General features: G+C 34.0%; 1 protein-coding gene across 4 annotated transcripts; it reads right to left on the bottom strand.

Moving 5' to 3' along the window:
- Window positions 1-1738: 1738 nt before the first annotated feature.
- LOC109058941 (zinc finger protein Dzip1-like) lies at window positions 1739-21080 on the bottom strand. 4 transcript variants are annotated; one of them, XM_042757713.1, is made up of 19 exons: window positions 20903-21042; window positions 19837-19956; window positions 18929-19555; window positions 16053-16137; window positions 14973-15103; window positions 14730-14888; window positions 11878-11994; window positions 11713-11775; window positions 11502-11630; window positions 11161-11209; window positions 10445-10492; window positions 9207-9266; window positions 6472-6620; window positions 6152-6338; window positions 5400-5553; window positions 4195-4517; window positions 3917-4059; window positions 2381-2552; window positions 1739-2111 (listed from the first exon to the last, which is right to left on the bottom strand). In XM_042757713.1, exons 2-19 carry the CDS (start codon window positions 19837-19839, stop codon window positions 2029-2031), a joined length of 2682 nt encoding a protein of 893 aa, XP_042613647.1. In that variant the 5' UTR covers window positions 19840-19956; window positions 20903-21042; the 3' UTR covers window positions 1739-2028. The 4 variants fall into 4 exon arrangements, with proteins under 4 accessions (XP_042613647.1, XP_042613649.1, XP_042613646.1 ...); XM_042757715.1 differs by having other exon boundaries at window positions 18929-19518; XM_042757712.1 differs by lacking the exon at window positions 19837-19956 and having other exon boundaries at window positions 20903-21080.
- Between the last annotated feature and the right edge of the window lie 2745 nt (window positions 21081-23825).

The raw sequence follows: 23825 nt of genomic DNA, 5'->3' as shown, positions 1-23825 counted from the left end.
AGTATATTTTTTAAATCGTTTTAATAATCTTTTGTCATGTTTTACAGAAGTAAACTTATCTTGATGTGTTGACTAAGCACATGTAAAGTACTTGAATATCATTTTAAATGTAGTTTGGTATTCAATATTTTATTTAAAGTTAATATATTTACTAAATTGCAGCTTCATCATTACAAATGTGTAATTACAAACATTTTAAATGTAAGACATACAGGTTTCAATAGAAACTAGATAAAAAAGTTTGTAGATAAACGTTGAAGTTGGCTTTAAAAAAGCCTACCCAGAGAATCTGAAGTAGTTTTAAAAGCTTGAAGCTTGAAGGTTTTCAGTTTGAAATAGTTAAGTTAGAACTAAAAGTGAAAAACCAGCTTCAAACTCATAAAAAACAAAACAAAACAGCCAACAAACAAACAAACAAACAAACAAACAAACAAACAAACAAACAAAATTTAGCAAAGCCAGATAAATCCAGTTAAAACCAGCTAATACCAACTGATTTAGGAAAAAAACCTTAAAAAAAACTAAAAACTAAACCAAGTTAATAAAAACCCCCAGATAAAACCCAGTTCATTTAGTGATTTAGCATGTTGATAATATGGTGCTTGCAAGTTACAGCTAAAACCATCTGGTTCATCAAAAACTGCCAAAATCCAGCTAAAACCAGCTGATTTAGCAAAAAAACAAAAAACAAAAAACAAAAAACAAAAAAACAGCTAAACCCAGTTAAACCAGGTGATTTAGCCCAAAAAAGTGACTAATATCAAAACTCAAAATATGCAATTCCTATATCATAAATTACATATTTTACAGTCACTGTTATACAAATTGAAAACCAATATATTGTAGTGATTATAAACACAGCTCAGAGGCTCCTTTCCACTGGCCTTCCTTCCTGGGGCATCTGTGGCCTACTGGTTAGAGAGTTGGACTTGTAAACCAAAGGTCGCAGGTTCGAGTCTCGGTGCTGGCAGGAGTTGTAGGTGGGGGGAGGGAATGAAGAGCGCACTCTTCCACCCTCAATACCCATTGCTGAAGTGCCCTTGAGCAATGCACTGAATCCCCAATTGTTCCCCAGGCGCTGGAAAACATAGCTGCCCACTGCTCCGGGTGTGTGTGTGTGCTCTTGGATGGGTTAAATTTAGAGTTACCATTCTTGGCAAATGTCACGACTTTCACTCCACTTTTACTTTCAAAACATCATTGGTAGAATATAAAATATACTGTAATTTATGCAATATGTCAAACCATTAACCTGCTGGACAAAAATCAACCCGCTGCAACAGTTTAAAAGTAACCTGCAGACTTGGCAACCCTGTTAGTCCTGAACTCTCGCTTTTGGTTGAGCTTGCAGAGATTGACGTATCAGAGCAGACCGCTCTAAATGTTTTGATATTGCCTGGGATACTTTACGTTTTTAGGGAGATAAGACGTACATGTTACCGGGCTCGTCCAGACACAGAACATCCCTCCTTCAAACCAATCATACAGAGTGAACAGAGAAAATAGAGAGAGTAGAGGGAGGAGACGAACAAGAGAAAGCCAGTTTCCGAGAACTGTCAGGCCTCTCGTAGACTCAACCATGTAACCCAACGTTTAAAGACATCATTTAGAAACAATTTCAATGCTTGTTATCTCTATCTATTGTGATATTGTCACAGAACTTATATATGGTTGCTCTTTTGTCTGCTAAATGATTAAATGTCAATGCTTGTATGTCCAAAACAAAGAATCTTTGAAGTGTTTGAAAAAGTGAATTTAATAAATCAGTATTTTACATATTACATTAACTTTTAAAAAATATGAGGCAATCATTTTAAAGTGCAACATCCCTTGGCTGTTCCTTAGTATTTGGATGTACTTGTACCTTTATATTTCATAAAAAAGTACCTTTAACACTGTTAATATTAAACTGTTTTTGCATGGCTGTCCCTGAATAATCACTAAGACTGAGCTACAACATATACTAGCTATTACAATTCTAAGGTATATTAGCTTGTGGATGTTTTGGTATTGCTCTGCTGCATTTTATTATATCTCATCTGAATCATCCCAGTCGCTGACGGTCACTAAACTGCTCTTGAGAGTGCTGCCGGTTCCTGCTTCTGTGAGGCCTGAAAAACACAAAGAAAGAAATCAGAATCACAGTAATCAACAGGTGTTGAGCAGAAGAGTTACTGCTTATAAGTGAAGGGGTCACAAAACTATTTCAAATGTTTTCATACTAAAATATAAAAAGTTATAGTAATGTATTAATTAGATTATTTAAACTAAACTATAAAATCTGTATGACAATTAGAATTAAATGAAATTATTAAATGAAAAAGCAAAGCATTTTCTCATTAGCAAAATATTTGTATTTAATTCTATGACTTTAGTGTACCTGGCTTCTGTCCTTTGCCCGTCGATGAGCCCCACACACTCGTGCTGGTGTCCAGGCTCTTGTCCAAGCTCTTCTTGACAGGTCCGGGACATTGGCTGGGTTTGGTTACAGCGGGCACATCCTCCAGAGAGGAGATATCCCAGTCATCATCATCATCATCTTCATCTGTGTACTGAAAGCAACAGGGCAGAACAATGACCCATTACAAATCTACGATAGAAATAAAACTAACTAATTCCGGAAGTAAGATATGCAAAAATAAAAATCTTTATGGAATTATAGTCTGCTCATCCAATCTGTTGAGCTATTTGTGTTTATTTTTTTTATGTGAAGGATCATGCTAGTTCCAGCTCTACAATCTGATCCACATTTAAAGCTACAAACAAATAGGCACACCTGGGATCACAAACCAGTTTAGTTCAAGACTATACTGTACACAACCACACACAGGTTTGGGGTCAGTACACGTTTTTAAAATAGGTCTAATGTGCTCACCAAGGCTGCATTTTTTTGATTAAAAATACAACAAAAACAGGATTATTGTGAAATATTATTACAGTTTAAAATACATTTTCTATTTTAACATATTTTAAAATGTAATTTGTTCCTGTGATGGAAAAGCTGAATTTTCAGTAACCATTGCTGAAATGGTAATGGTTTATAACAGTGTAATTCTAGTATCATTGAGATCCTATTATAGTTTTTATTAATGTTGATGAATAAAATAAAATTATTATTTTAAATTTTTCTGTCTTCAATTTATATTTAATAAAACTACTAATTTAGTAATTTTGTCTTTTTTTTGTTATTTATTTTTTATATATGTCTACAGTTTTATTTTATTTTTATTTCAGTTTTAGTTCTTTAGTACATCAAGTTAAACTAAACAGAAATGAGAAATGTTGCCTTGTTAACGAGCTGAAATATAATAACTTTAAGTTTTTATATTTTATTTTGTTGCGGTTTACATTTATTTTACTTAAAGTAACAAAACTGTTTTTTTCTTTTTAATGTTTTTTAGTTTTAAAATAACTACATAATAACCCTGAATTACTCCAGTCTTCAGTGTCACATGATCCTTCAGAAATCATCCTAATATACCTGCTGCTCAAGAAACTTTTCTTATTATTAAATGTGAAAACTTTATATTTTTCTGGAAAAAAAATCCTTTATAACATTATATATGTCTTTACTGTTACTTTTGATCAATTTAATGCATCCTTGCTGAATAAAAATATTAATTTCTTAACAAAAACTTTACAAACCCCAAACTTTTGAGCAGTAGTGTCTATCTACAATATTTACTACAGTTATGCTGATGAGCTACATTACCTGAGTGAATAAGAATTTATGGTCATTTCTATTAATAATAATGTTATTATTTATCTGTCACTCTTTAACATGCAGCTTCCCAATAAGAATTTAATTAAATGCCAAAGTACTAAATTTTTCACTCGTTCTCTGTTGTGGTAGATTTCAATGTCACATTTATTTACCTTTGCATATTGTTTATCTTTTTAAAGGAGCAGGTCTCACCTTTAGCTCTTTCTTTGCATCTTGCTTTATATTTTTGACAGCTGTTGGCTTTTCAAGCAATGTATTAACGCCCCCTGCTGGTTTCTTTGGGCCTCGTGCTTCCAGCTGTTTTTCAAGGCTTTTGCCAAGAGCTTTGACTTTACCTTCAGAAACACATACACACACACGCACACATACACACACACACACAATACAAATATACAAAAATGAGTAAAATTTTGATTTACAAATGCAATACAACTACTCCACACCCTCCTGACATTAGAAGCGAGTCTTACTGTGAGTAATCTTCTCCACGTTTCCATTCTGGTCAGTGTGTTTGTGCAGCTGTGAGAGGTTGAGCTCCTCCATCTCGCTGCCGTCGGTCCACTCGCTGTCGCTCTGGCTCAGAGCCGTCACGTCCGTTCTGTCCGCGCTGATCATGGGAGCAGTGGAGCGCACAGCAGGAGCAGGAGGGGTGGAGCGCTGCTGTGTTTTAGCAGTTTGGGCTTTGACTGTGGTGCTCTCGACCAGGGCAGATTTCTTCTGTGTTTGAGGGGTTTCTTCTTCAGACGATTCCTCTTCCTCAGATGATTCTTCATCAGAGCTGAATGGAGGAGTTCTGCAGGTGAGATGTAATATGCACATGTTCATACAACCCAGAAAAAGGCACTGCACCAAATATCAAAAACTGATAAAGTGATAACATGATAAAATCATTGATCATTTAAGCCAAAGTGATGAACAACAAACAAAACAAAGTTAACAGGAAACTGCATTTAAGTAGCGCACTTCACATTAGTAATGCAACGTATTTCTGATTGAAACTTGACAGACAGTGTTTTAAAATTAAAATAAAAACATTTAAAGTAAAAATAATGAACATTTATGTTGATTAAAATAAAATAAACATTTACTGAAAAAAAAAAAAAAAAAAATTTTTTGTTTTTTTTTTTAGTTTTTTTTTTTGTTGTTTTTTATATTATTTGGTATTGTTATTTAGTTTAAATTGAGGAACTAAATATATTAACTTTTTAAAAAATTAAAACAGAAATACAAATAAAAAGACTAAATAGGCACATTCAGAAGAACAAAAACTTTTTGAAAAATTTAAGAAAAAAATATATAAAAAAAACAAAACAAAAAAACAAAAACAAACAAAAAATCTAAAAATAAATCAAATTAAAAATATTACAAATAGTATAACAGTATATTAATGAGACTAACATTGTTGATTGGACATGATTGAATTAATATATATACACATATATATATATATATATATATATATATATATATATGTGCCCTATACCAGCCTTGGTTATGTCAGCAAAAAACTTTTAAAATAAAAACATAAAAACAATAAATAAATAAAAAACAATAAAAAAATATAAAGAGTCTATTTAAATTTTATTATTTTGTAATTTTGTTTACATTTTTAAGTAATTTATCTGAAGATAAAAGCCTAATAATTTCATTAAGAGCAGAGTAAATGTTGCTGTACCTGTGCTGCTGTAGTGGTGTGGAGGTCTTGGGCAGGGTGCTGGTTCTGCTGCGTGGAGTTGGTTGTGGGGTGTGCTGCTGTTTCGGAGCAGGGCCTGACACCACACGAGTTACTGTAGATGGAAAACTGCTGGATCTGGGTCTGGACTGAATCACTGCAATAAGACAAAAATGAGCTCTACTGTCACCATGAGCTTTCTAAGGCAGCATCCCGAGTGAAATTACACTCATTCTTGCTACAGAAACAAAAATACAAAGCACTTACATAAACTGGGTGAAACATTGCATTATTTTAAATAATAATGTTAGATATTTGCTTTAATATATTAAACAGTATGCCACATTACGTTGGAAATCAGTGTTATTTTGGTATCCTTTACATGTTATTATAGATTTTATTAATATTTTAAATTAGTTTTTACTTATATATTTTCATTTTAATTTGAAAGTTTTATAATTTTATTGTGCCATTTTTATATACATTTTTAACATGTCTATATAGATTATATTGATTTTTATTTCAGTTTTAGCTTCAGGTAAAATTCAAGTTAAACTAAGCAACAATTAGAAATGTTGCCTTGGCAACTAGCTGAATTAAAATAATTTGAAGTATTTTGTTTTATTCAATAATTGTTTAAGTAACAAAAATGTTTTTAATGGTTTTAGTTTTAGTTAACGATAATAAACCTTTTGGGAATAGACATAAAACAAATATATTTAAAGCTTCATTCTTAGCTTTAGCCAAATCCTGACCTTGTTCATGTTGTTTGGGTTTGGCTGGCTGCTCCGTGTTCCTCTCCTTTACTCTCTGCTCCAGTTTATGGCTGATCTCTTTCAGAGCCCTCCGATACACTGGATCCTCTTCCTGTCTCTTCTGACGATCAGTGATAACCTGGGACAAAGTGTTCTTATATACTCCTTTAGAGAGACCACTGACTCCCTGAACAACACAATAGACACTGAGGTTATACAGTGCCATGCCTTCTTAACTGCAGTCCAACAGTGTAATATATATGCTATAACTATAACTATATATATATATATATATATATATATATATATATGCAGACTACCTTGATGCCTAGGCTCTGCAGCCTATCTTCAAGGTTCTGCTGAGCTGCCAGACGCATGTCTCGCCTCAAACCTGGGTTCTTCAAAAGCTCTTGCACTTCCTGCTGCCACGACCGGCTCTCTGTGTGACTTTCAGAGATGCTAGAGGAATCTGAAAATATAAGAAAAATTACTATGGTAACTCCCATTTGCCAAGCTGGATGACACATGCTCTGGAATACATTTTCTGTCATTCAGATGCTGCCATTCATCAAAAAAAAAAAAAAAAAAAAAAACCTTGAAATAGCATAAACGATCATTGATGATATATATATATATATATATATATATATATATATATATATATATATATAAATATCATAGGCGTTTCCTCAGAGTAGGCAAGGGAGGCAGTGTCTCCTCAGAATATTGGACAAGAAAAAAATTTGTAGTACAAAAATAAAACAAAGCAAGTATTACAAAATATAAGATTACAAACTGTATAAATCATTTGTTTTCTAAAGAAATATTGTCCAACAGCCACACTAGCAGGTCAAGTTACAACAGGAGTCCATGTCTCTCTTGCTTCCCCTGAGTTTTAACCAAGTGGCAACCTTCAGGTCTCTCTTGTGAAACCAACACGGAAGTGACTTAAACTGCAGTTCATCGACTGGCCACTAGAGGCTGGCTCTATGGTACTGGAGTCAGTCCCATAGACTGTCCATGTTAAAATGCCCTGGTACAAAAAGTGGTTTTGGTCTATATAGCTAATTTTGCCCTTCATGACAACTGTGAGGGGGGGTGATTTTTTTTATATAACTCACCCGTTTAAATTATATTAAGCCTTAAAGTTTGCTGCTGCTGTCACCACCGTCACCGGTGGGCGTGGTTTCAGCAACCAGCTCCTGCCTTTTTGCCCATTTTCGATTATCCGGGAGTGATGCGCTGCCAAGATGCCGATAGCCGGCTCCGCCCACTTTGAGCTTCAGAAACGCTCTACAGAAATCTACGGGTGACGTCACGGACACTACGTCCATGTTTTTATACAGTCTATGGTTTTAACAGACCCTGTTAAAGCGTGCAGTGAGATTGTTGGGGGGTAATTAAGAATGAATGGGGGAAAATCACGTGAGAGGAGACAACGCCTCCATTGCCATATGACTGGATCTGACTGGTTATGTTCGGCTGTGATTGGTTAATGCGATAAATCCCACCTCTTGTGTTCATGTACACATTCGCAAATCTGTCTGAATGAACAATATAATGGCATTAAAGCAGTAGTCCCTAATTGCGGAACACAAGATCCAGGGGGCGTGGTTGGATCCACATCTACGAGTGGAGGTTTAGGTATATGTCAGGTGGGAGGAGTTGGATCTGCATCCAACCACGCCCCCTGGACTTGTATTCTGAAGACTAATTTAAGAAAGTAAGTAAACAACTCATACATTTAAATATAACCACTTTGTTACAACAAAATAAAAATGGCCTGAAAACATTTTTACTAGTTTTTAGTGAGTAATCAGTTTGGTGAAATTTAAAGTAAATCTCTGTCTGTGACCGATATTTACAGAGCTTTGCTGACTGATGATCCAAAAAATAAAAAAAAGTTAAAAGTTTACTATTAAAAAGAATAGCTGAACATAAGTTCACAAATAAAATCTATTGTTTAAATAGTTACTGCCTTCAGTTTTTATTTTGCAACAAATGTAAAATGCTTAAAAACACTAACTTGATGAGATTCATACTTAGCTTTAATAAACAGATTATTGATTGTATATAAATGTAAATGTGAATGTAAAAATATAAAATAGAATTGCTATTTCTTATTCTTTTTCTTTTTTCTGATAGTGTTTATTGTAATGTTTATTTAACCAAGAAAATGGGACTGGGACATGAATTTACATTTGATAAAAAAAAAAGACTTTGCCTCAGAATATCACCACACACCACTGATATAATATATATATATATATATATATATATATATATATATATATATATATAGTATACATAGAGACAAAGTGAAATATATTATATATAAACACATTACAATTAAAATTCAATAAAAGCGTACCAAAGGCTGCAATTATTTGAAAATCAAAAATATAATTAAACTGAAATTTAAAATAATTATTTTCTAAATGAATATATTTTAAAATATTCTAAATATTCTAGATTTTAAAAATGTATTCCTCTGATGCAAAGCTTTATTTATTCATTTTTCTATTCTAAAATGGAATTTATCCCTGTAATGGAATAATATATCTATATATATAGATATATATATATAGCCATATATAATATATATATATATTATTTGATTATTTAATGATTATTTAATTAAATGGTTTGGTCTGACCTTCCAAAAATGGGAAAGAATATAATAATATAAATATAATGAATGAACAACATAAAAATATATAAATAAAAATTACTTTTAAAGTAAAAGTTTTTTTACAATGACTTTTATATTTTTTAAACCCATAAAAAGAGAATGCCAAATACTTAAAATATATGCTCATTTACTGTATCTTCACAATGAAATTACCTTTCTCTTGCTCTGAGCTGTCCAATCATTACATGCATGCTGTAACGTCTGTGTTTACTGAGGAGACCAGCTCATGACTATAGCCTATAACGCTTAGCACTTCACTTTAGCACATGCTCAGACTGAACACGCAGACCTGAGCCACAGATCCATGCAGACGGGATGCAAGCATGCCACAGACGACTACACTCAATCACTCTACTGCTTTACCTTTCTCCTCCTCAGACAGCTCCACTATAGGATCCAGTTTGTGGACTGAGCTGGACTGCTCTAATAGGACAGTGCAAAGAGGTCAGAGAAGAGTGCAGGGGTTACGGATGGACATATTCAAATCTAACCCTTAGCCTAAACCTCTCATTTTGCACTGATATTACCAATACTGACCATATGCTGATTAAGGACCCCATTAAATCCAATATTCTAGAGCTGAAGCCATCTATATGCTAATGATGATCATATGTTATTTTAATGTTTATACTCTACGGTTCAAAAGTTTGGGGTCAGAAAGTTAAAAAAACTAAATAATATTTTTGTTCAGCAAGGAAGCAAAAGAATACAGTTACAAAATAATACAAAAGAATGTTCCAAATAAATGCTGTTCTTTTGAAATTTCTATTCATCAAAGAATCTTGAAAAGTATAATGGATTCCACAAAAAGCAGCACAACTGTTTTCAACATTGATAATAATAAGAAATGATTCTTGAACACCAATTCAGCATGTTAGAATGATTTCTGAGAAATCATGTGTCACTGAAGACTGGAGTAATGATGCTGAAAATTCAGCTTTGCATCACAGGAATAAAATACATTTTAAGATATACTAAAGCAAAATAATTATTTTTAAATGGTAAAAATATTTCACAATATAGCTTTTTTTACTGTATTAAAAAAAAAAAAAAAATCCATCCAAGGCGAGGAGACTTCTGTCATAGGCTACACATTAAAAACTTTGCCGACCTCAAACTTTTGACTGGTAGTTTAGCATCAGGTTTGACACCTTGTTCTAACTAGTTGTTACACATTAAGTTCAAGTAATATTTCTGTCCTCATTGACAGTGAATTGGTGAACAAAGCAATAAAATCACAGCAAATCAGAATATATTTAATATTTAAAATACAGCATAATTTTGGACTAATTCAATGTCACAACACAATAAAGAAAAAAAATACACAATTTCCCCATTTCGGCATTGTTCTGATCTCGCTTTTTGGTAATAAAGCAACACGCAGATCCTCTGCTCCATAAGCCTGACATTACAACATGCAAAACCTTTGATCATTGCAGATGGTTATGAATCTTTAAATTATTTATGAAAATTATTAATTTCTTGAAGATTTATAGCATCATGCCTAGTTAGGTCACAGTGTGAGAACTGTGATCTACATGATGTTTAGTGATCAATATTATTTTGACATTATCTAAAAACATCATATTATGCAGACTTACCACTAAGCACCACTTTAGCTTTAGTCTCTGGAGCCTGGGCAGCAACCACTGAAACAAAAATATAAATATAAAACAAAAATTGATTAGGATTTTATTTTTAATTCTAAAGACAATTCATCTCTCATATATTAAAAAGTTCTGTGACAGTTTTTTATTTATTTATTATTATTCTTTTTGGTACTATTTTCACAAGTAATGTGTATATTTTCAAAAATATTTTTTACTACAAAAATAATAACTGATCTGATCGCTAGTCTTTTTTTTAAAATGTTATCTTGTTTTTTTTTTAATTTTACATATTTTTATTCAAGGAATTATTTTAAAAAATATGTTTTTTTTTTTATATATTGAGAACATTTGATTTAACCACCAAAACACAACAGTATGATCTTCTTTCAATTTAGTACTTTTATCAATCAGTTCAAGAGCAAACAATGCAAGATACATGTTTCAAATTACCTTTGTTTCTGAAATAATTACAGTAATACAGGCAATAATTGTCATGTTAGAAAACACACTTACATTACCTAACTTGCATAACTCACATAAAATCCATGTCTGTAAAAGTATTTATCCAGTATGTTATCAAAAGGTGTGATGATTGAAATGAAAATATGCTGAAATGTTTGAAAAAAATTTAACAGTTGCTTGTGGAAATAGTAGCAAAAGCGAATAAAAAAAAAGTAAGTTTGTCCAAAAATATAATGTCAACATACCTTCACGCTGTGCTGTTATTGCTGGCGGCTTTGATGAGATCTGTTTCATCTGTCATATAAACAAAACTGCATGTTATTTCTTTTAACAATAAAACCCAGTCATCAACACGGTATCTGAGCCGTCACTTTAAATTTAAATGTTTTACTGATGGGAAAGGACTGCTTGATTAATGGCTGAAAAGATATGATATGTTTTATTATGTTTGTTGATGATTATCTGGATATGTTCCCACCAGTACACTCCTTCAGTCCAAACCTAAAGATTATGCTGTAGGCCGCTGCACTAATACAGGAAATCCTGAACAATCGAGCCTCTTCCTGTGCTGGGATACAGTACTGACCTGCTTGTTTTGGGAGGCAATAATCTGCTGCTGCTCCTGCAGCCTGTGGCTCAGTTCCTGCACCTGTCGTCGTGATTCCTCTCGGCCTTCTGACACAGCAGACTGCAGTTTGAACAGCTCCTCCTGAAGCTGATGGCCCAGATAAAATCGATATGTGGATCAATGAGCCATTCCTGAATTTAAGCAGCTACATGATGCCTGTGACACCTACCAGACTTTTTTCACTGTCGTGTTCCTCCTTCATTTTTTGCATTTTCCCTGCCCACTTCACTTCCTGAGTAAAGAAACATCAGCTTTAAAACTACAGCAATTTCCATTCTAAGGTGTGGTGTACTGGACTGTCCCAGTTCAAGTGAATGTTGAATGAATCTCTTACTTGTTTGTGGAGTTTTTGTTGAAGTTTAATAACTTCCTGCCAGTGTTCATTGCTGGCTGATGTACTGGGCTGTGTCTGTACAGGCTGCATATTTTCCTGCTGTAATTTTAGCAGCTCCTAGGGAGAGAGAGAAGTACCATTTTAATGCCATTTCAGTATGTTCACATCACATAATATCAATACTTCATAATATACATTTTTGCCTTTTTGATCAGTGTATTTTATCCTTTATTTTTTATGTTTGTTTATTTTTTTTTTTATTTGTTTGGTTTGTTTTTTTTTAAGAAGCTGTTGTTATTTTCAAAACTATCAGATAATCAAAGGTGCACTTTTTTCAAACATTTCAGCATATTTTCAATTGTCTTAGTACAATACACACAATCAAAAAGCGTCCTTTTCACTACACAAAATAAGTGTTTCATCTAATGTTTCATTCACAGTAACTGCCTTTCATAGAGCTCTCACTGTCAAACTTTTCATTTACATGTCTTCTCATTAAGTTTAATACATTTGTCTGTTATTTAATCTAACTCATCTTAAAGGTTAACCAGTGAATCATTTGGTGCATCTATAGACATCTATAGATTCAATAGATATAGTTTCTAAAGAACTTGTTTGCAATTTAGCGATAACCAAATGTAATGAATTATTTTTACACTAAAAGTGATCTATCTTGGATGATAACCACTAATTTGTGTGTGTGTGTGGTTTAGGGAAAAACTATGTTATGGGGACAAAATGTTTATGCAAGTTTTATGTGAGCAAGTCAGGTAATGTAAGTGTATTTTCTAACATGACAATTATTGTCTGTATTACTGTAATTATTTCAGCAACAAAGGTGATTTGATCTTGCATTGTTTACTCTTGAATGAAAGAAGATCACTATGTTGTGTTTTGGTGATTAAATCAAATGTTCTCAATATATATTACAATAATCTTATGTTCTGAAACAATGATTATGTTGACTGAAAACATGTATAACTGTAATGAAAGCATGAGATCAGTTTTTAAAAGAATGACTAGCGATGTGAGCAGTTTAGAGTTTTGAAAATATACACCTTACTTGTGAAAATAGTACCAAAGCTAATAACCCCCCCCCCCCACCCCGTAAATCCAGCAAAGTTTGGCAATCCAGCATATTATACAGGTCCTTCTCAAAAAATTAGCATATTGTGAAAAAGTTCATTATTTTCCATAATGTAATGATAAAAATTAAACTTTCATATATTTTAGATTCATTGCCCACCAACTGAAATATTTCAGGTCTTTTATTGTTTTAATACTGATGATTTTGGCATACAGCTCATGAAAACCCAAAATTCCTATCTCAAAAATTAGCATATCATGAAAAGGTTCTCTAAACGAGCTATTAACCTAATCATCTGAATCACACTAATTAACTCTAAACACCTGCAAAAGATTCCTGAGGCTTTTAAAAACTCCCAGCCTGGTTCATTACTCAAAACCGCAATCATGGGTAAGACTGCCAACCTGACTGCTGTCCAGAATGCCATCATTGACACCCTCAAGCGAGAGGGTAAGACACAGAAAGAAATTTCTGAACGAATAGGCTGTTTTCCCAGAGTGCTGTATCAAGGCACCTCAGTGGTAAGTCTGTGGGAAGGAAAAAGTGTGGCAAAAAACGCTGCACAACGAGAAGAGGTGACCGGACCCTGAAGAGATTGTGGAGAAGGACCGATTCCAGACCCTTGGGGACCTGCGGAAGCAGTGGACTGAGTCTGGAGTAGAAACATCCAGAGCCACCGTGCACAGGCGTGTGCTTTTTGAACCAGAAACAGCAGCAGAAGCGCCTGACCTGGGCTACAGAGAAGCAGCTCCGGACTGTTGCTCAGTGTCCAAAGTACTTTTTTTTCGGATGAAAGCAAATTTTGCATGTCATTCAGAAATCAAGGTGCCAGAGTCTGGAGGAAGACTGGGGAGAAGGAAATGCCAAAATGCCTGAAGTCCAGTGTCAAAGTACCCACAGTCAGTGATGGTCTGGGGTGCCATGTCAGCTGCTGGTGGTGGTCCACTGTGTTTTATGAATGGCAGGGTCAATGCAGCTAGCTATCAGGAGATTTTTGGAGCACTTCATGCTTCCATCTGCTGAAAAGCTTTATGGAGATGAAGATTTCGTTTTTCAGCACGACCTGGCACCTGCTCACAGTGCCAAAACCACTGGTAATGGTTTACTGATCATGGTATTACTGTGCTCAATTGGCCTGCCAACTCTCCTGACCTGAACCCCATAGAGAATCTGTGGGATATTGTGAAGAGAAAGTTGAGAGACGCAAGACCCAACACTCTGGATGAGCTTAAGGCCGCTATCGAAGCATCCTGGGCCTCCATAACACCCTCAGCAGTGCCACAGGCTGATTGCCTCCATGCCACGCCGCATTGAAGCAGCATTTTCTGCAAAAGGATTCCCGACCAAGTATTGAGTGCATAACTGAACATAATTATTTGAAGGTTGACTTTTTTTGTATTAAAAACACTTTTCTGTTTATTTTATTGATCGGATGAAATATGCTAATTTTTTGAGATAGGAATTTTGGGTTTTCATGAGCTGTATGCCAAAATCATCAGTATTAAAACAATAAAAGACCTGAAATATTTCAGTTCATGTGCAATGAATCTAAAATATATGAAAGTTTAATTTTTATCATTACATTATGGAAAATAATGAACTTTTTCACAATATGCTAATTTTTTGAGAAGGACCTGTATAATATTATAGTATATAATAGTATAAATGTTATTATTTTAATACAATTATTTTCTTTTACTAATTTGGAGCAAAGTAAGGTTGAGTAAATGATGACCAACATGATTTGTCTTAATTAAAAACATACATTTTCTAGGTTTCTGTTCTTTTGATGCATTGAATCCATGTCCCGCTGACAGGCTTGCTTGACTTCATCTATTTTGCTGTTCATTCGCATTTTCTCTTCTTCTTTCCATATTTCCAGTTGTCTCTTAAACTCTTCCTGCCTTTGAATGAGCTCTTTTTCCTGGAGAAAAAGGAGTATGAAATACTTATTTCAAATAACAAATCATTCTATTAAAAACATGGTGTGTCTTTTGCCTCCTCTAACCTGTTTAGCAGTGTAGTCTTTCTGCTGTGTCTCCATTTGGGATGTGACCAGGGTCAGCTGCTCTTGTAGTTTGCTGATCTCCTCTTGTAACTTCATGGTCTGAATTTTTTTCTGATTATCTGTCATCAGTTCTGGAAAAATGAGATGCTTGAATCACCCTTGTGAAAAAGAAGTGTGCCTAAATGTATTAAATGAGCATAGTATTTTTAAAAAATTTAATAATTTAATATAATACTAATTAAATAAAAGGCAAGACTACAATTTCAAGACTGTTCCTTTTTTTAAGAAGTGCACTCTGTAATGATGAAAATAAAAAAAATTATCATTGATTTAAAAAGTTTTAAATTGCGTTTTAAATCTTTCAAAATCGTTGTTAAATCATGTTGTAATATTTTGTGATGCTTTATAGAAGTACACTTATTTTGATGTGTGGACAAACATACTAAAGCACATGTAAAGTACTAGATTATAATTTTAACTGTAGTGTATATAATTTGAAAATTTAAAGTTGATATATTTTAAATGTACTAAATAAATTTAGCATTACAAATGTGTAACTGAAAATATATTTAATATAACAAGTTCCAATAGAAATGACAATAAAGTATATTTAAGTTTACCATAAATATTTGTCATTACATTTAGCTGTACAATTTAACCATATTTCAAAGACGTAGAAGTAATTATAAAATTACATATGAAGATGTACTTACAGTCTACTATATATACAGTAATTTACTTCTATAGTATATATAGTAGGTCAAAAACACTCTAATTTAATATAAACTTATTTATTATAAATGATAATGATAAATGCTAAAACAATGCAATTTAATTTGACTTATAAATTATGCATATCAATAAATTAATGTATTGTAAAAAAAAAAATTAGAAATTTTTTTATATTTATTTTTATTGTGTAGTTATGAGTCTGAAATTTTAATTAACATAAATTTTTATTTTAGAGATTTATTTTTGTATTAATCCTTGTTAAAGTATGCCAAAGTGTACTTCTCCACAAGGGCAAGCAAAATACAACAGATACACATTGTGAACTGATTCTACACAGTTTGAACTCACTGATGTCAAACTCCGAAGGATGTCTGCGCTGCATGTGACTTTGCAGGAAAGACACATTCATGAAGGCTTTCTCACAGTGTTGGCACTGAAAAGCAAACAAAACCAGGAGCTTTATTAATATCCGTGACATCAAATCTGTGAAGATAAATACTGATGACTTTTTCTTAGGTGCCTTGCTTCTTTTGTATTATTCCATTGAAATAAGAAAGTCATATAGGTATGTGAGGGTGAATAAATGATGACAGAATTCTTTTTTTTATGGAACTAATTTCTTTAATGGCAATGAAACCAAGTGAGTTGAAAAAAAACAAATGTGCCTGGGAGAATCGTTACTAAAGGTCAGAGTGAACACGAACCCCGCTCAGGTGACAGCTCAACACAGCTGTCACTCACACTCCACTCACTAATAATACCAAGAGACAATGTGGGCACGTTGCCATGGAAACACCGGGTGGTGCAGGGTTGATGTTACATCTTTTCCCCGCTCTACCTCTTGCTCCAATTCACAGATATGCAGAAAATCCACAGCGCTGCACATCATACACCACATTTAGCAGCCAAAACACCCGTCTGGTACTCTCATGCAAATTTAACCACACTGCCAGTGATACCCATCACAAACACACGCACTGTGTTTGCCTTTTTATCTGCAACAAAACAGGGAAGACTGTTTCTGTGAAACACCCACTGTGTGACATAACTGCATTACTGCGCTAACATAATTTCCCAAATCAACTGTGAAATGTGATTATGTGTTTAGGATCTATTGGTGTCAATCTGCAGCCTCAGCAGGTGCTGAGCAAAGACCAAGACAATGTAATACAGAACTGGGTCAGACTCTAGAAAACTGTAAAAAAAAAAAAAAAAAAAAAAAAAAAAAAAAATATATATATATATATATATATATATCTGGGTCCAATTTCACCTCAAAGTCAAAGGAAAAATATATTTTATTTTAGAGAGAAAAATTTAAGAGAAGAGAAAATTAAGAGAAAATTAAGGATATTTTAAGAACAAGGTTTTTTTTAATACACGTTTAAAACACCCTCTTGCAGTCACACACTATTCGTTGTACTGTTTTGTATTTATGCTGATTTAATTTAAATAAAAATAATTTAAATAAAAAACATTTTGTTTGAAGATGATTTTAATCTGTATTACAGTAATAATATCAATTGTTGAGAATTTATATTATATGAAATTATTATAAATTATATATTGAAATTTTATTTTGCTTAATATTTTTCCCAGTGTTGACATTTTCACCCTTAATTCTCTCAATTCATATGCAAAAAATATCTCACTCTCTTTACTGTATACAAAATAATAAGACATTTAATATATATGCATATATTTATATTATAATGTTTTTACATTGTGTAGTAATTGTTGTACTGCCTTTATTTATGCACATTTAAATAAAAAAATATATATCAGTAAACAAATGAAAATTATGGGCAGGAATGTAACTTTATTATCACAATGTAAAACAATCGTACTGGTACTTAAAATAGACCTCATTGTATTTATGCAAAATACAACTTATTTTTGGTAGATTTTAAGGGAAACTTTGACAGATCCAGCTACATTTAGGTAACCACTTTATTGCTCACAGTCAAAAACACTTGATTCTGAATTAAACAGTAAACTATGAGCATCACTTTCATTTCGATTCTGCTGTCAGGTGCCTGTGCTTTTCCTAGCAACCACATGAAACACCAGGTGCTGCCTTGGCAACAGCTGGCCGCAATCAGGAGCAACAGTTCCATGATTGCAAATGAACAAACAGCTGAAATATAGCCTCGGTACAAAGACCAAAATGTTTCTAAAAGCAATGCAGCATGCGGTTTCATTTCATTGATGAGATGAGTGGGAGGGGATGATGAGGGGTGAGTGCTTCGATTTCTTTCCTCCACTTAAGGCTCTTTTATAAGAGGAGTACAAGTCATCGTCACCAGCTGACACCATCTGCTCCATTCACCAAATCCTGAATGCCGTGTCCAAAAAACACAGCATCTGGTGATTAGCTAATCCTGTCCCGGCCTGCAGGCCTGATTATGGACTTAAAAGTGTTGACATCACTTCATTTAGAATGAATCTAAATCACATACATTTACTAGATAGGAAAAGCACATACTTCACTAGTGATGGTAATGCATATACTTTTAAAGACGCCATGCAATCAAAATTGGTAGTTTTCTAGCTTTTAGTCCATGTCTGTTAGCTTTAATGCCATCTACATGCAAAAATACTGCTAAAAGTTGATTTGTAATTTTTTTTTTTTTTACAGATATACACATTAAAAATCTACATTTTTTTATTTTAGTATTATTTACATATTATTATTGTATTTATTTATATTTTGAATGAGATATTTTTAGATTTTCAATTTTTATTTGAATTTTAGTTTAAGTTTTAGCAATTTTGTTATGGGCTTTTATAATTTTTATTAGTTTTTATATATATATATATATATATATTTATTTAGATTTAATAAAAATTTTAGTAATTTCAGTACTTAAAATGACTTTATTTCAGTTCATTGCAGGGCATTTCTAATTTCCGTTTCGTTTTTTTTAAGTTTATGTTTCTCATCTAATATTAATGTTTTCTTTCAGCTTCATCTCAATTAACGAAAATGATTTTCAATAAATAATTATTTTAACAATAACTAACACTGATCAGAAGATAGGGATTCAAATTGTGATTCAGCATTAATGTTGCACCTTCACACCGTCAGATGTGAGAAAACCACACGTTAGGGTCAATGAACTGTGAGACTGGGGTGGAATAGAGTCTGGCCTTGAGGGGGAGGTGACAGCGACAATGAAAATGCTAATACACACATTCACACTCCACCACGGGGCTGTACAGACCTTGTGGTAATTGGCACCGATCCCCGTGCTGAACATGGCTTGCTGAGAGGCTATGATCTTCTTCCTCTGCTTCAGCTCCTCCTTTAACGTCTTGGCATCCTGGGTTTTTTTCTGCAGCTGGATGCAGAGCTGCTCTCTCTCCCGCGCCTGCGCCTGCAGCCTCTCCTCGGCCGCCTGCAGGCTGATGCTGAGGCAGTCCTGGGAGTGCAGCAGGTACTCCACGGTTAGCTGCGCCAGCCGGAAGAGCTTAATCAGAGCCGGGTCCACGGGGCTCTTACAGCGGTGGCAGCGCTCGCCCTCCACGTCGCAGAACGTCACCTCCGTGATGTGCTCCTGTAGGGTGTGGAAGTCCAGTTCGGAAGCCACCCGGTCCACCTCGATGGCACTGATCCGACGCCAGTCCACATTCTCACGCCGGGCTCGGAACCTGAAGGGCGGAGGGATGCCGGTGCTGGTGGCGGCTCCGGAGGACGTAAGCGGCCCGGACATGCTGGATGCAGCCGGTCTGCTCAGGCTGCCGGATGAGGGCTGGCTCTGCGGAGAGCTCAACAGAGACGGGATTCCTGCTGAGGAATGGGCTCCCGGGGGATCTGACGGGTATGGATAGTAAACGTTGTCATAAAATGGCTGTAGGGGGAAACAAAGAGCTAGGTGAATTCTTCAAAAAAGAGACGTGTATTCCAGCAACGTGACATTTCATTAATAAAGGCCACACATAAAAACATTCCTGATTGATTCCACCACTGCAAGCTAATCGTTAACGTACCAGCTAACAGCAACAACACAGGTCCACATGACTACGAGCGTTCAAAAAAACAGGTTAAACGCGAGAATAAAACGAATAAATAGTCGATGTAAGATAAATTCCACCTTATTTTGCTGAATCCTGATGTCGCTTGTCTCCTTACCATCTTGCGGTTTTTGTGAAGTCTTGACGAATGATCGGAGCGACACGCAGCACAGCAGTATCAGGGCGTCCTGTGCGTTACTATGGAAACAAGAGCGCGCGTCCCAGTTTGCACAGCACACTGTATGAGAACAGAAAGGAAGAGCACGTGCACGTTAACCTGTTATTTGTCACTCAAGAAGACAGATCGTTTTTATAACGTGTTATTTCATAAAATTGACTGTTCTTTATTTGATCTTGAACAATGTTCTTCTTCTGAAGGATATAACCATCAGATTACAGTTTCTTTCAAAAAATTCATTATCCCAAAATAACCACTTCTCTTCACATATAAGGTGCATATTTGTTGTTCATTACTACATTTGAAAACTATTTAAAACGACTTAGAAGGCGAACATATGATTGCTTTAATTCATTTTTTTCAGCTATATAAATACTTTAAAGAAAACAAAACGCATTTCTGCATTTGAACTTATTTCACGACAATTTTTAATATAACATCATTTCTCATTTTAAATTTAATTTTAATTTAATATATTTACAACAATATAATGTTTTTTTAAGGTGATTAAAATGTGTTATGTTTAATGTTACAATGCAAAAAAATAATAATCTTTTAGGTAAATATTCATATCTTAATGATCTTAAATAGGTTTCATTGCCTTCATTGAAAATATAAAACGTATTTGTGTATTTTTCTTTCTTTTTTTCGTTTGATCTTAAAGTGAAATGTGACCTGAAAGATTTATTTTCATGAGATTTCACCATTTTCTTTTACACAGACTGAACTCGAACGTCTTCTGCATTTCAACAGTCTTCTTCTCAGATTACCGGCCCTTCAAAACATCTCAAGTTGGGACAAGCTCAGTTTCGAACAAAAGGGGGGCTCGTGCATGAGAACGGTACAGAAAGAATGCTTAAACCAGAAGGAAAGGTCTCAATATCAATTCAATAAAACGGAGAGAGTGATAAAAATAACATGATGTTCGTTTTCAGCCGTTTTCACAGCAAACCAAAAAGTTGTAGCGACTCGGAGTAACGGGAAGGACAGATGCAATGGCTCTTACCTCTCGACTAAGAAGTTTTTGCAAACAATCCATGCAGAAGAACGTCAAATCTGGCCATCCGAAAATCCGCTTTACCCCTGCGCTGCGAATCAAACACACGCTACACGGTCGCGGTAAACTTTAACAAAGGCAGACGCAAGCCCAACAAAATGATTCCCCAAAAGTGTGAGATCCAGAGCGCCGTGACGTCACAGCGCATTCCTGGCGCGAGCCTCATCTCATCTCTGGGGCCCGAGGAGGGGGAAGTCCCACAGGAACATCCACAGGCCCCACGATAAACCTGCTGCGGCCCTAACTCAGAACTTTTACTGACTACCAGATAATTAGAAATATTCACGTGCAATTCAACTTTATTCAAACCTTATTTCCACAGTGTAATAAGAAAACTAAAATGATGCCTAAAAGGAACTCCAAACCGGACAGAAATAAAACTGAATTCATGACAGGGTGGAACCTGACAGCATTGAAACAAAGAGCCAAACGTTTGCTTTTGCTCAGTGAATTAGCTTACAGAAGAGTATCGGGTTAATTCTTCTGAATAGCATTTGAAACTTTGATAATATTATACAGATTTGGTAATATTATAATATAGATTTGATAATATTATACGGAATGTTTAAAGTGAGACAAAGCAACTAATACTTCAACATCAAATCACAGAATATAAAATGTCACCAATGTCATAATCATCCATTATATTAAAACTATTTAGTATATATATATATATATATATATATATATATATATATATATATATATATACCTAGCCTACTCAAAACAGTTAAACACTAAATCTGTACATAGTAAGGAGACCATTTACTTTACTTAAACGTTACCAAATATAGATTTCGCTGTTATAAGGTGAGGGTTTCTGTATTAGACAGTGCTTTTTTTCGCATGTTTAAAGAACATTTCCAAGTTACTCGAATGATCTCAGTTGTGTTATTTGTCATTTGATTGAGCTTCCGTCGAGGTTCCTGTACAATCTCCCGGTGCTCCTCATTAGTCTGGTGAAGGCTGTTATATATAAGTGGAGTATATTAACAGTGGAATGCAGAGATATTACGATTTACACCGGGGTGCAAATAGAACAGAATACTGAATAGAGTGCATGCTGCTATTTGCTATATTTTGGGTCATTCTTACTTACAGATTATGAAAGCACACGCTACAATGTTATATTTGCAGTGGAAGTGTGATGCAAAATAATTGTAATTAAATTATGGAAAAGTAGAAGCATGGTCTTATTGACCTACATTAACATTTTCAATATAGTTCCATAAGATTTTAGTCTTAATAGACCTGAATCATGAAATAATGAGACTTTTTCTTCACATTGTGCATGGAAGTAAATGCATTTTCAAATAGGTTTCTTTTAAACAGCATTTGGTAATAATGTTTTATAGGATCTCTCTCTCTCTCTCTCTCTCTCTCTCTCTCTCTCTCTCTCTCACTCACACACACACACACACACTTCACTAAGTTTATACTATATTTTATTTCAGCTTTATTTCAAATAACGCAGTCGATTTTAATATTTTAACAATAAGAACATGGATTGATGCCTATCTATCTCTGTTTTGGAAAATAAAATATGTGTTAAATAACAACCTCTTGACCCAGTTTGTTGAAACACATATTACTCATTGTACTTGTCATGATCTTGTTTGTACAGATTCTCTTGTTTTTGAAATATAATCTCTGACAGAACATCAGCTGGCTATTGGGTATGAAGTGTCCTGGAAATACTAGGAGTCCATTGTAATTAAGATACTGATCTAACTCACAATGTATAAACAACATTCAGTGCTACCAGCATAAAATGCAAAAAACAAGATAAATAAATAAAGAGTCAAATACAAAATAAAAGATGAGTAAACTTAACGCTAGTCTAGATCTTGTTCAGATAAACAATGCCTAAAGAGTGTAAAAACTTCAGCTCTGCAGCGTTTCAACATTGCTCTGTTTGTTGGAATCAAAGGGTCAAGGTTTGGCTGGTTAGCATGGCCTAGTTATTTAGCCAAATGATGTAACTACAGCTTCTGGTTGAAAAAAGCATCTTACAAGCCATGTACTGCGCCATGTATTCTGATGCACTGTGTTTTCATATTATCCTCTGTTTTCAGGTAAAGTTAATATGACAGTGCAGCAATGAGTGATAAGATTTAATGCATAAATTTGAATGCAAATTTATGACATTCTAAGTCATAATTATGTAATAAAAATATGAAATGATGCCAAAAAAGTCAAAATTATTAGATAAAAGGTCAAAAAAAGTTGATTTATGTGATACTAAGTCAAAATATGGCCACTGTGCCACAAAAAATATCATGGTTTGGTTAATCATGATTATAACTCAAAAGTCAAAATTACGACATACTAAGTCTAACTAACATACATAATTATGAAATAAAAATGCAAAATTATGAGATAAACCGACATAATTATGACGTTAAAATTCAAAATCGAGATAAAAAAGTATTATTAGCCTATGAGAAAATAATCATTGTCATAATTTCGAATTTTATCTCACTAAACTTTACTGACCAGCTGGTTTTCAATGCTCAAACAAATTAAGTTTATTTGAACTGTAAATACACGATTTTAACGTATTTTTAACACTGAATTAACACTGATTTACTGCTTTAAAACTTAGTTCGCAACCACTTATTAGTCTTTAAAATAAACTGATCCCATTTGACAGAGAGCATGCCGCCAGATGGCGCATTTCTGCATCTGTTTTCAAACGTGATTCTCACCATTGTTGTGGTGTATGTTGTCTCTTATTTGTGCACACCTGTAAATGTTGTAAATAATGTACTTTAATTTAAACAAAGTTATTATTTTGACGTTAAGGGAATTTGTGTCTTGAGATGTGACTTATCTAAGAAATCATTTTCTTTAACGTGCAAAATTTTCAAAA

This window comes from Cyprinus carpio, chromosome A6, assembly GCF_018340385.1.
Source record: "Cyprinus carpio isolate SPL01 chromosome A6, ASM1834038v1, whole genome shotgun sequence".
In the NCBI taxonomy this organism is placed as follows: Eukaryota; Metazoa; Chordata; class Actinopteri; order Cypriniformes; family Cyprinidae; genus Cyprinus; species Cyprinus carpio.
The sequence above is the reverse complement of the archived record's forward strand: the minus strand, read 5'-3'. Positions and strand labels throughout refer to the sequence as shown.